At 33.2% G+C, this 12,105-nt stretch overlaps 1 protein-coding gene across 1 annotated transcript in view; it reads right to left on the bottom strand.

Moving 5' to 3' along the window:
• The window catches only part of LOC149416465 (leucyl-cystinyl aminopeptidase), a 61,794-nt gene extending 52,555 nt beyond the window's left edge, over positions 1–9,239 (bottom strand). The window contains exons 1-2 of the mRNA XM_089642004.1: positions 9,140–9,239; positions 1,020–1,106 (exon numbers count right to left, since the gene is read on the bottom strand). Coding sequence (XP_089498130.1) covers positions 1,020–1,106; positions 9,140–9,239 — 187 coding nt within the window. The remainder of the gene's footprint in view (positions 1–1,019; positions 1,107–9,139) is intronic.
• Between the last annotated feature and the right edge of the window lie 2,866 nt (positions 9,240–12,105).

Raw genomic sequence — 12,105 nt, 5'->3', positions numbered from 1 at the left:
AGAAATGATTTGGAAATAATTGAAAGCGATCAATTAAGGAACATAAATAATAAAAATGCCGAAGAAGAAATAATGAGAACTTGGAAAGCCATTCCAGAAATCTTTAGCGATTTAAAAAAAATAGCGAGAGCAATATTATCAATTTTCTCTTCTACATATGCTTGTGAGTATTTTCAGAAATGAATTTCATAAAATGGGATTCAAGAACGAGAATGACTGATGAATCCAGTTGGTCGTGTGTGTTACTAAAAGTGACGAAATATGATCCAGATATTAAGAATTTGTCATCGAATGTACAACAGCAAAAATCACATTGATAAATAACTAATATGTACATTTATTGATTATGACTTTATTTTTATGAAACTCTATTGTAATTTTTAAGCTTATGAATAAAATAAAAAAAAAACACTTTTTTTATTGTATCTATTTCGTTAATTTTTTTTACAGCTTGGGCACGCCACACAATCTAGAAATAATATTTGAGGATTTTTGGCACGCGGGCCCAAAAAGGTTCGCCACACCTGGCATAGATTATGCTTAGTTCTATAAATTGAGTCAATATTTAAATCAATAGCACCCCCATACTTGTTGCCCAGATCATGCATCCTATTGGTCAGTGAGTGTGTCTGATAGTTGGTCGTGTATGTATTGCAGAAGAATGTTATATTTTTTCTTGTATTCCTAGTCGGCACATGGAATTTAATAGTAGCAACGATGGCAGGACTATCAATTAAGTTGTTAATGACTCTGTGTAATACAACGAGGTCTGTAATAATTCTCCTGTCAGGCAGTGTTATTAGATGCAATTGATTCATCAAACTGACATAATTAATGTAATCAATAGGAATTCTGAGCTTAAAATTTGCGTACTTAAGAAATTTGTGCTGAACTTTTTCTATATTATTGGAGTGAACTTTATATAAAGGAGTGATGACTGAGATTGTAACAGTTGCTTTCCTGCAATTCGTGGCACGGCTCGCGCCTTTTTTCGCATGTATAAGATTAAAAAAACTCACCAGTGAGGAATGCCACATCATCGACATCCTGTTCCGACATGTTACCCTGGTGAGAACGTCTCCAGGACGAATCTCTCACCACACCTCCTGTAACAATTAAACATACTATATTAGGAACAGGAAAATTCTACATAAATCTTGAACCTTCGCCTTGCCGGGGTGCTAAATAGAATATCTAAGACAATATCTAGATTGCACTTAGTTCGAGATGAATCTTGCGACCATACATTAAGATAGCAGACAGTAAAAATAAGCGTTAAGACGATTAAGATAATGTTGGTATTTCGAAGCATGATAGAGTTAAATATGAACCAACATTTTACATCAAATTTTAAAACAACACAAATGCAAAACCATTACATTTTACTAGATTCTTAAGCCTCGCGTACCCAATATTCTACAGAATTTTTAAATTTATAAATTATAAATTACAAACAATACAAAACAAAATGAACCTCTGTCTGTCCAACTGGGAAGGATTCCCGTTTCAGGACAGCCAAATTGTGTATTTAGTACATAATATTCTTACAATGGAATGGCGATGCTGTCAAAACAAATTTTGAGAACATTGTTGATTGCATTCGAAGTGACAGGATGGTTTCTTTATCCTTGAAAGAATCGCAAAGATGTAATTTATTACCAGGGTCAATTTGGATAATATTGGTAATTGCATTCAGAACAGATGAATGGTTTCTTTCGGGATATCACAAGTCTGAGATTCTTTCCAGGGCATTTTGGAGAACATTTTTCAATGTATAGTTAGAATTTCCACATTTATAAATCAGTATAAGACATATGAATCATATAGTACTATATTTATTTAATACAAGTTTCTCGTTAACTCTTTAAGTTTTAAGTTCCAAAAAAATATTATTATTTTTTAAGATAATATCAATATATTAGTTTTGCCAAAACTTTAATTACATGAAATTCCTTCGATAGAAAAAAATCGCAAAGGTCCGAAAATTATTTAAAACACGTTTTATTATGTTATGTAATATGTTATAGGCATGAAAAAAATCACAGTGCATCTTTAAATGCAACTAAAGCATTTTTCGAGAGATTTTTGGCTGTATTTCAAAGAGTCGTGTTTTATTAAATATTTTCGCTCAATTATTATCGTTTTTTTACTCACTCTAACATTCTTATTTACATATCTTCCTTTGAAACCATCTTTGAGCGCTTTCTACGGGGCCTTAAAAGAAAATTTGAAACAGAAAAATTATCACATCTAGTCCTACATTCAAATTTAAATAAGATTTATTTATCTAAGACACTGTCTAAATTGTATTTAGTTCGGGTTGAATCTTGCGATCATATATAAAGATAGCAATCAATAAAAATCTGCGGTGAGAAAATGAAGATATATATCAGTTTAGTGCCTATAAATCGGCGTTTATTCAAACATAATATCAGTGGTTAGCATAATATATTTGCCTGCCTCACTTGGCGTAACTTATTCTGAAGTTAGTGACATGAATTTTCATTAAAAATATGTCGAGAGGTTAAGAGGAAGCTACAAGCCAAAAATGTGTATATTCTTGGTATACCTTATAGTGTAGGTAATAGGCATAAAAATCGCTTGACAAACGGAGTCTAGAAACGTTCGATTTCCAGCACAAAACTGGTTTTTATTTATTTTGTAAATAATTTTATAAGAAAGCAAAAAAGTTAATCAAGTGAAACTGTCACAGATGATCTTAGCTATAATACTGTATTTTTTTAAGTTGTTTTCTTTACGCGTTCATACATTTCTATTGAAAAAATATTTTTTTTAGTAGTTTACATTTATATTTTTTATTGAGTAATTTATTTTATTATTTGTATTCTACTCAAGCGAAACGATAGGAAAACCTTCAATTTATCTAAAGCATATTTTTTGGCATTCATAATGTACACCAATTCGTTATAAAAATTAAACAAAATAGTGATTTGGCATTAACCTTTTTCCTTAAGGTCTCGATTAGCAATCCGAAGGTCGCGAAGTAAATTTTATTTAATGATATGTAATGTTCTTGCGGCACGTTCCAGACTGGAAAATAATCTGAGCATCGCCCTGGTGTAATACCATAATTCAGAATTGAAACGTTGCCTTTAATGGCTTTATCCATGTTTGGTGACCAGGTCTGAACAGCCAGGTTCTTCTTCACCTTTCGTTCTACCAACCTAGACGTTTGGGAGCAGTTGGGAACTGCAAGCCATTTTTTTTAATTTTTCATATTATCAATGACTTTCTAATTTAAATAACTGCATATTTTTTTTAATTCTTTTAATAATTTTTAACAATTTTCAATGTTTTTCATAGTTTCTCCCGAAAACACATCGAATCTATAGACGTGACCAGTGAAAAAATAATATTATCGTATTGAATCAAATGCATCTGATAAATAATTTACTTTTTATTTTCTTTTTTTTTTATTTAGGAAGCAAACAGTCGTACAGTAAAAAATTATAACAATAAACATTCATACGTTCTAGACCTAGACCAATTAAGTTCCAATGAGTTCAATGTTGATTTAGTATTTTTTACCTACACAACATATTAAATGGCAAAAAAATAAACATAATAAAGAAATACATAAAATTAAAAAGAAAAAATACAACTTTTCGCATAGCTATACTATTCACTACGGGTGATAATAATGTAATTTTCACAACAAAAAAATTGAATAAAATAAAAGTATTTTAATTTATTAATTTATTAAGCTGAAATTTATATGATATCAAGTTATGGTTGAAAATGTATACATCTCTAGAGGCATTGTGAGTTTCACAGATACGTACTATTACAGAGTTTTGCGCGTATTTAGATTTACAACGTGGTATTCTAAATAAATCATTCGATCTGGTGTTTTGCTTGGGGCAACGAAATGCAATCCTTTCTAACAGATATGATGAATCAACAAGGCAGTTCACGATTTTGTGTAAGAATAATGCATCAGAGATTTTTCTACGTTTATATAAAGTGACAGGGACAAATCGATGGTCACTAAAACGATACGATAGGTGTTTCATAAATTTGTTCTGAATATTTTCAATGCGATCAATATATGTTTGATATCGAGGATTTCAAATTACTGAGGCGAATTCCAGTTGTGACCGTACATATGACATATTATATAGTGTATAAAAACCTGCATTAAAAACATTAACCTAAAAATACATAATTATATAACCATTGACGTACTTTTCTATTAGAATCCAGCTCAGTCTGCATTATGTGTTTTTTAAATCACAAATTTATTTCTTTTGAAACACGATTAAAATTTTAAATATTAACTCTTTTCTGACATGTAATTTTTAAAATGAGTTACTCATCTTTTTAAGTCAATATACAGAAAATAAGGACACAGTTAATCCGTACTCTTATTTTTTTTTAACACTGTGTATCAGTTAGATAATAATGAACTAAAATAATAACTGAAATACTGACTTCTCCTTATTATCTAACTACTAAAAAGTATTTTTTTAATGTATATATTAAGGTTGTTACTATTTTCCTCTTATTGGGTAAAAAAAAAATAATCACAACAGCACCAACACAAAAATCTGTTTTTATTTTTTATTTTTATTAATTCACTTAAAAAAATCTATTTATTTTAACGATCACAACAAATTAGGACAATCCAAATTTAAAAAAATCATCACTTGAGCATTTTTTTAAACAATTTTATCATTAACGTATTTTTTTACTCATCTCTCGTTACTTATGTAAGGTTTGTGAGGAATTTGGTTGCGTAGATTCTAAAAACGTTTCGAATCGAATAATTTCGAATAGTACGCGTAGATTTCGAAATGCGATTCGAAAGCTGTTCCGTGCGGACGGAAATTTTGATAGGTTCGACGGATAGGACGGTTAAGGTTTTATTTAAGACGGAAATGTCAGAGTCTTTGCTCAGGGCGAGGCGGACATTTTGAAACTGCGCGCGCACAGTTTTGTGAAACTGGCAGCTTTTAGGGGGGTATTGGGTGTACCGAACAAAACCATTTTCAGATTTTCACGGCCAAAAGTAATTTTTATCTTTTCCGACTTTGTGTCCGGATTAAATCTTCCCCATAGGAAAAACTAAACCCTTCCACACACTTTTCCACAAATGATCATCTAGTCAATCGACATTATGCAAGTGCATTATATAAGCAAAAACAATACAAGAACAACACGTCAACTCACCAGAGATCAAATGGGAAAATAATTCACCGACTCCAGATATTTTCATATCAGAGGGTTCGGCTCGGTAGAACTTCTAACAGGGCCTATAAATCCTACTGATCCCTCAACATAAATATTTTAAAAAATCTTTCGTAATGTACATGTATTTAAAATGACTGATTTTTGCATTTTTATATATAAATTCTTTGACAGATCTAATATGCCTAAATTTTGAATGAGAGAGATAGGTATAATGCCAGTAGCCGAAATAACAAATGGTAATATTTTTATAGTTTGAGAATGCCAAATTCTTTTTATCTCATTTCCTAAATCTGTGTATTTTCTTATTTTTTCATTAACAGATTTTTGAATATTACAGGAATTTGGAATAGTAATAATTATTATCTTGATTAATTTTAGGGATATTATGCTGTGTTACGCTACTGCCTTCTTTAGCTGAAGTTTCGGACAGAAACGTTATTTTTGTGTAGGCAATTGGTAAGAAAACTGTCATCTCACTTTTTATGCCGTTTATACAATAAAAAAATATAAATAATAATTTGTTGACTTTCATCTGTCAGTGATAAAAATTCCGTCAATTCGTAATCATACGCTTTATCATTTTTTTTGTAAAATTTTATCCATGTACCTACACTTCAATGCTAGAGAAAGTACAAAAGAAGTTTCTACGTTATCTTTATCTTAGAGACTTCGGGTACTATCCTTATTTATACCCATCAGCCTTCCTTTCCGGAATGCTAGGTATCGATAGTCTTGTCAACAGGCGGAAAGCTGCGTTGCTGATGATGGCCTATAATTTATTGAACGGACACATCAACAATCCAGAAATTTTGATTGAATTTTATTTTACGTCCCTGATAACTTTGCAAGAGCGCGTAGACAAAAACCATTCATTCTTCCGAGATGTAGGACTAACTTACCATTAGCAATGCCTCTCGGAAGAATGATAGGCCTTCTAAACTCACTAGCCTCTTACATCGACATTTTCCACCTGAGCATTAATAAAATTAAATAAAATAAAAATCCTGGGTTCGATTCCCAGTTGAGTGTCTTGTTCTGCTTAGATTTATTAGTTTTATGTTTTTCTGCAATTCAATTCTCTATACAGGGTGTATCGGCACGTACCCGACAAACTTTAACCAGCTATTCCTTGGCACATTTGGAGTAAAAAATGTTATGGGCACTTTGCTGTCCGGTAACATTTTTTTTTAATAAAAAAATTATCATTCATATTTTCACCACATGTCACCACTGTTTTATCCTTTGTAACAGTTTGAAAACCCATCTGGCAATATTTTATTCGAGTTTCGTTGAATAATATACGAACGTACCTACATTGGCGCGCTTTTACAATCACAACGAAATGGCATGGCACCATTCGTCTCATTTTTAACTATTATTATTTAGTGTGTATGCAAGAGTGAAGACGCTTTTTGACACACTTGCTAATAACAGCTGTTGAACACGAGAAACAATGCCAATGACAGTGACGGAGTGTGGATTTTTTTATATTTTTTTGTTTTTAATTGAAAATAAAATGTTACCGGACAGCAAAGTGCCCATAACATTTTTTACTCCAAATGTGCCAAGGAAAAGCTGGTTAAAGTTTGTCGGGTACGTGCCGATAAACCCGTATAAGACGTTTTCACTCCGATGATTCCAACGAAATAATTGATATTCTGAGAATTAGTGTCTTTAAAAAATTATACATTTGATGTACGTATTGTTTTTGCGACATCCGTTACCTTCGGTGGTAAAGTGGGAGGTAGTGGGTGGTAGTTTTAACTCCCATTCAAGTGTGGGTGCTGCCGCCAAAACCTTTCTACATCGCTGACCTAAATAAATTCACAATTTGACAATAAAAAGGGCCACGCTCCGTCTCTTCTTCAGGAATAAAAAGGTTTTTCAATCTTGTCTTCTTTGATAAATGATAACCATTTAAATGAACATTTGAAAGCTCCCTGTTATAAATCAATTCTCTTCTACCCATTTCGGCATTTGATCGAATTAACTTCTTTAGGTTGTTTTTACGCATAATAGAGTGGTATCGAAATATTGCTTGAATTGGGTTTGGTTTAGTTGTGCTTAAGGAAATGATATGAATAAATAGGTTAAGTCGAAGCTTAATGCTAAATCACTATTTAGATTAATCTTTATAACAAATTGGTGTACATTATGAATACCAAAAAATATGCTTTAGATAAATTGAATGTTTTCCTATCGTTTCGCTTGAGTAGAATACAAATAAAATTATAAATTAGTCAATAAAAAATATAAATGTAAACAACTAAAAAAAATTTTTTTTCAATAGAAATGTATGAACGCGTAAAGGAAACAACTTAAAAAAAATACAGTATTATAGCTAAGATTATCTGTGACAGTTTCACTTGATTAACTTTTTTGCTTTCTTATAAAATTATTTACAAAATAAATAAAAACCAGTTTTGTGCTTGAAATCGAGCGATTCTAGACTCCGTTTGTCAAACGATTTTAATGCCTATTACCAGCGATATAAGGTATACCAAGTATATACACTTTTTTGGCTTGTAGCTTCCTTTTAATACCCAACCGTCCTTCTCCCCATCTCCTACATTTCCCGCTACCTTCAGACCTAGAACGTACCATGGGGTGAATATAAATGAATCGTCCCACTGTGAATTGAATAGTGTTCTCTAAATAGTATAAAATAAAGTCGCTATCGGCGTCTGTCTGTTTGTGCGCTTAGTTCTTCTAAACTATGCAACGTAGTTTGATGGTGTTTTCACTATCATTTAGAGAATTTCTTCCGGAAGGTTTACACATATAATACTTGCGTATTATATTTATAGAAAGTAGAGAAAAGTCGATGTTATGTAATCAAGTCTTTAAAAAAATATTTTCGGGCGCTTACATTGCTAACTATGGCAAAACCTTAAAAGATACATCAAAATAATGTACTACGGAATTGTATATCTTAAAAAGGCCATCAGAAAAATCCACCATGGTATATGTCTATCTTCCAAGGAATAAGACATTATATTATATTATATTATATTATATTATATTATATTATATTATATTATATTATATTATATTATATTATATTATATTATATTATATTATATTATATTATATTATATTATATTATATTATATTATATTATACATTTTATAAGACACTGTCTTATCAAAATTCCCCAATTCCAAGACTTCACAGTCTCGGAAATAAATACTCTGATCTGGGAGATATATTTCATCTTAAAAATAATCAATATAAATATTGTTTATTTCAATTCTTTTATAGATCGAGACACAAATAGACATCTATAATTTCCGCAATATATATATTTTTATTTTTATTTTGAATATCTATTTATGTGAGACTTCTTATCATTTTTACTAATGTATCTTATTTTATTATATGCTTTTGTTGTAACATTTAATATTTTTTTCTTTTTTCGTTGTATTATGTTTCCTTTATTGTTTTAATTTTGTAGAATCTATAATAACTGTGATACTCTACTATTAAACTTTGTAGTGTGTAAAAGCCCATTAGGGCGTGTAATAATAATAATAAATAATCCCCACCAACGCCAGGTACAGGCAAAACCTCCTAGATCCTCCTGTGATCTAGGAGGTTTTGGTACACGTCAGCTGGTAATAATAATAAAAAGAGTGCAAAGTGGCAAAAATTTCAAAATTTAGAAAACTTTCATATTAAAAAAAAAAAAAAATTCAAAAATTTCATATATCAAAAATTTCAAATTTTTCAAAAATTTCAAAAATTCGAAATTTTCAAAAATTCTAAATTTTAATAATTTCAAAAAATTAGAAAGATCAAAAATTTAAACCCTGTAACATGTTCAAAAAAATATAAAATTTTATAATTTTAAAATTCTAGTCTAAGTCTAAAAATTTATAAATTAATCAGGTACATATTATTTTAGATGAGACAGGTTACGTGGACTTACCCTTTGCGTTTCCATTGTGGTTGTTCTTGTACTTCCCCATGGGCTCCATCTGAATGATTTCCAGCAGTTCTATCGAGTTCTTCGCGCTGATCTGAGGCATTGTCCAATCGCTGCACGGCTACCACATTCTATTTTAGATGAGACAGGTTACGTGGACTTACCCTTTGCGTTTCCATTGTGGTTGTTCTTGTACTTCCCCATGGGCTCCATCTGAATGATTTCCAGCAGTTCTATCGAGTTCTTCGCGCTGATCTGAGGCATTGTCCAATCGCTGCACGGCTACCACATTCTATTTTAGATGAGACAGGTTACGTGGACTTACCCTTTGCGTTTCCATTGTGGTTGTTCTTGTACTTCCCCATGGGCTCCATCTGAATGATTTCCAGCAGTTCTATCGAGTTCTTCGCGCTGATCTGAGGCATTGTCCAATCGCTGCACGGCTACCACATTCTATTTTAGATGAGACAGGTTACGTGGACTTACCCTTTGCGTTTCCATTATGGTTGTTCTTGTACTTCCCCATGGGCTCTATCTGAATGATTTCCAGCAGTTCTATCGAGTTCTTCGCGCTGATCTGAGGCATTGTCCAATCGCTGCACGGCTACCACTATTTTAGATGAGACAGGTTACGTGGACTTACCCTTTGCGTTTCCATTGTGGTTGTTCTTGTACTTCCCCATGGGCTCCATCTGAATGATTTCCAGCAGTTCTATCGAGTTCTTCGCGCTGATCTGAGGCATTGTCCAATCGCTGCACGGCTACCACATTCTATTTTAGATGAGACAGGTTACGTGGACTTACCCTTTGCGTTTCCATTGTGGTTGTTCTTGTACTTCCCCATGGGCTCCATCTGAATGATTTCCAGCAGTTCTATCGAGTTCTTCGCGCTGATCTGAGGCATTGTCCAATCGCTGCACGGCTACCACATTCTATTTTAGATGAGACAGGTTACGTGGACTTACCCTTTGCGTTTCCATTATGGTTGTTCTTGTACTTCCCCATGGGCTCTATCTGAATGATTTCCAGCAGTTCTATCGAGTTCTTCGCGCTGATCTGAGGCATTGTCCAATCGCTGCACGGCTACCACATTCTATTTTAGATGAGACAGGTTACGTGGACTTACCCTTTGCGTTTCCATTGTGGTTGTTCTTGTTCTTCCCCATGGGCTCCATCTGAATGATTTCCAGCAGTTCTATCGAGTTCTTCGCGCTGATCTGAGGCATTGTCCAATCGCTGCACGGCTACCACATTATATTTTAGATGAGACAGGTTACGTGGACTTACCCTTTGCGTTTCCATTGTGGTTGTTCTTGTACTTCCCCATGGGCTCCATCTGAATGATTTCCAGCAGTTCTATCGAGTTCTTCGCGCTGATCTGAGGCATTGTCCAATCGCTGCACGGCTACCACATCTATTTTAGATGAGACAGGTTACGTGGACTTACCCTTTGCGTTTCCATTGTGGTTGTTCTTGTACTTCCCCACGGGCTCCATCTGAATGATTTCCAGCAGTTCTATCGAGTTCTTCGCGCTGATCTGAGGCATTGTCCAATCGCTGCACGGCTACCACTATTTTAGATGAGACAGGTTACGTGGACTTACCCTTTGCGTTTCCATTGTGGTTGTTCTTGTACTTCCCCATGGGCTCCATCTGAATGATTTCCAGAAGTTCTATCGAGTTCTTCGCGCTGATCTGAGGCATTGTCCAATCGCTGCACGGCTACCACATTCTATTTTAGATGAGACAGGTTACGTGGACTTACCCTTTGCGTTTCCATTGTGGTTGTTCTTGTACTTCCCCATGGGCTCCATCTGAATGATTTCCAGCAGTTCTATCGAGTTCTTCGCGCTGATCTGAGGCATTGTCCAATCGCTGCACGGCTACCACATTCTATTCACCGTTGAACTTCATAGCCACAAAACTTAAACGAATCTTTAAAATTTTCACCATTTCACGACGAAATCATTTCATATTTCTAAAAAAAAACAATTATTCATACACATATGCGTTAGTTTTACACTATCCCATGACAGCCTGAATTTTATTTAATTAATTTGTTTTATTCCACAATTTAAATTGTTAAAGTACAAACCAAATTGCTAAAGTACAAATAATAGATTAGGTCGAAGAAATTAAGAAAACTTAGTCGTGGTGAACTGTTGTTTATTCGTGGGCGATCTGTCCTACACCAATTTCTACTGGAGAACGATGACAATTACCGTTGATACCTTGGTGTTAGCTATTCAGAATTTAAACGTTGTTTTAAATGGCTTTGGACATGCTTGGTCATCAGACCTCTGCACTAGAATGAGACACAGAGTCGAATTAAAGACGAAATTATTAATTTTTTCACAGTAACACTGTGGATTCGTGATATTATATAAAGAGAATGGTAGAAAAATTCTGAAATGCCCGAGAAAGATGAATGAATCATTATTTGTTGTAAAGTGAGACAAAGATTGTATGATTTGGAGGTGAATAGTTGAAGAGCTTGAGGACGCCTGACGAAGACATGGCACGATCAAGTCAAACATATAATTATTACAGTAATATTATCTATATGCATAAATAATTTTTTTACTGTGCGTTTGTTAAAAATCTAAAATCTCCGAAAGTTTTTCATCGATTGCTTTGAAATTTTGACACAACGTTGCTCTCGAATACGCGCGTGTTATATATAAATATACTAGTGGGCACGGGCAGACGTTGTCCTGCCACAGACCGCCTTCTGCATAGGGAAGTTAAAATTTGTGGTTGTAATATGAAAAATAAATTTTTGTTGAATATATTTTTTTCAGAGCCACCTATCGAGTCCAAAATACCTTATTTATCCTATATTTTAAGCTAGAACCAATCATACACATTCAAAAAAATTCATTCCAGTCGGTTTGGCAGTTTCGAAGATTAGCGCGTACGAAAACAGTGATTTTTAAATGTTAAGATTGTATATTATATGTCAACTGTGA

This window comes from Hesperophylax consimilis, chromosome 17 (genome assembly GCF_061612785.1).
Source record: "Hesperophylax consimilis isolate HC1 chromosome 17, BYU_Hcon_1.0, whole genome shotgun sequence".
NCBI classification, from domain to species: domain Eukaryota; kingdom Metazoa; phylum Arthropoda; class Insecta; order Trichoptera; family Limnephilidae; genus Hesperophylax; species Hesperophylax consimilis.
This window is presented reverse-complemented; position numbering and strand designations above follow the sequence as displayed.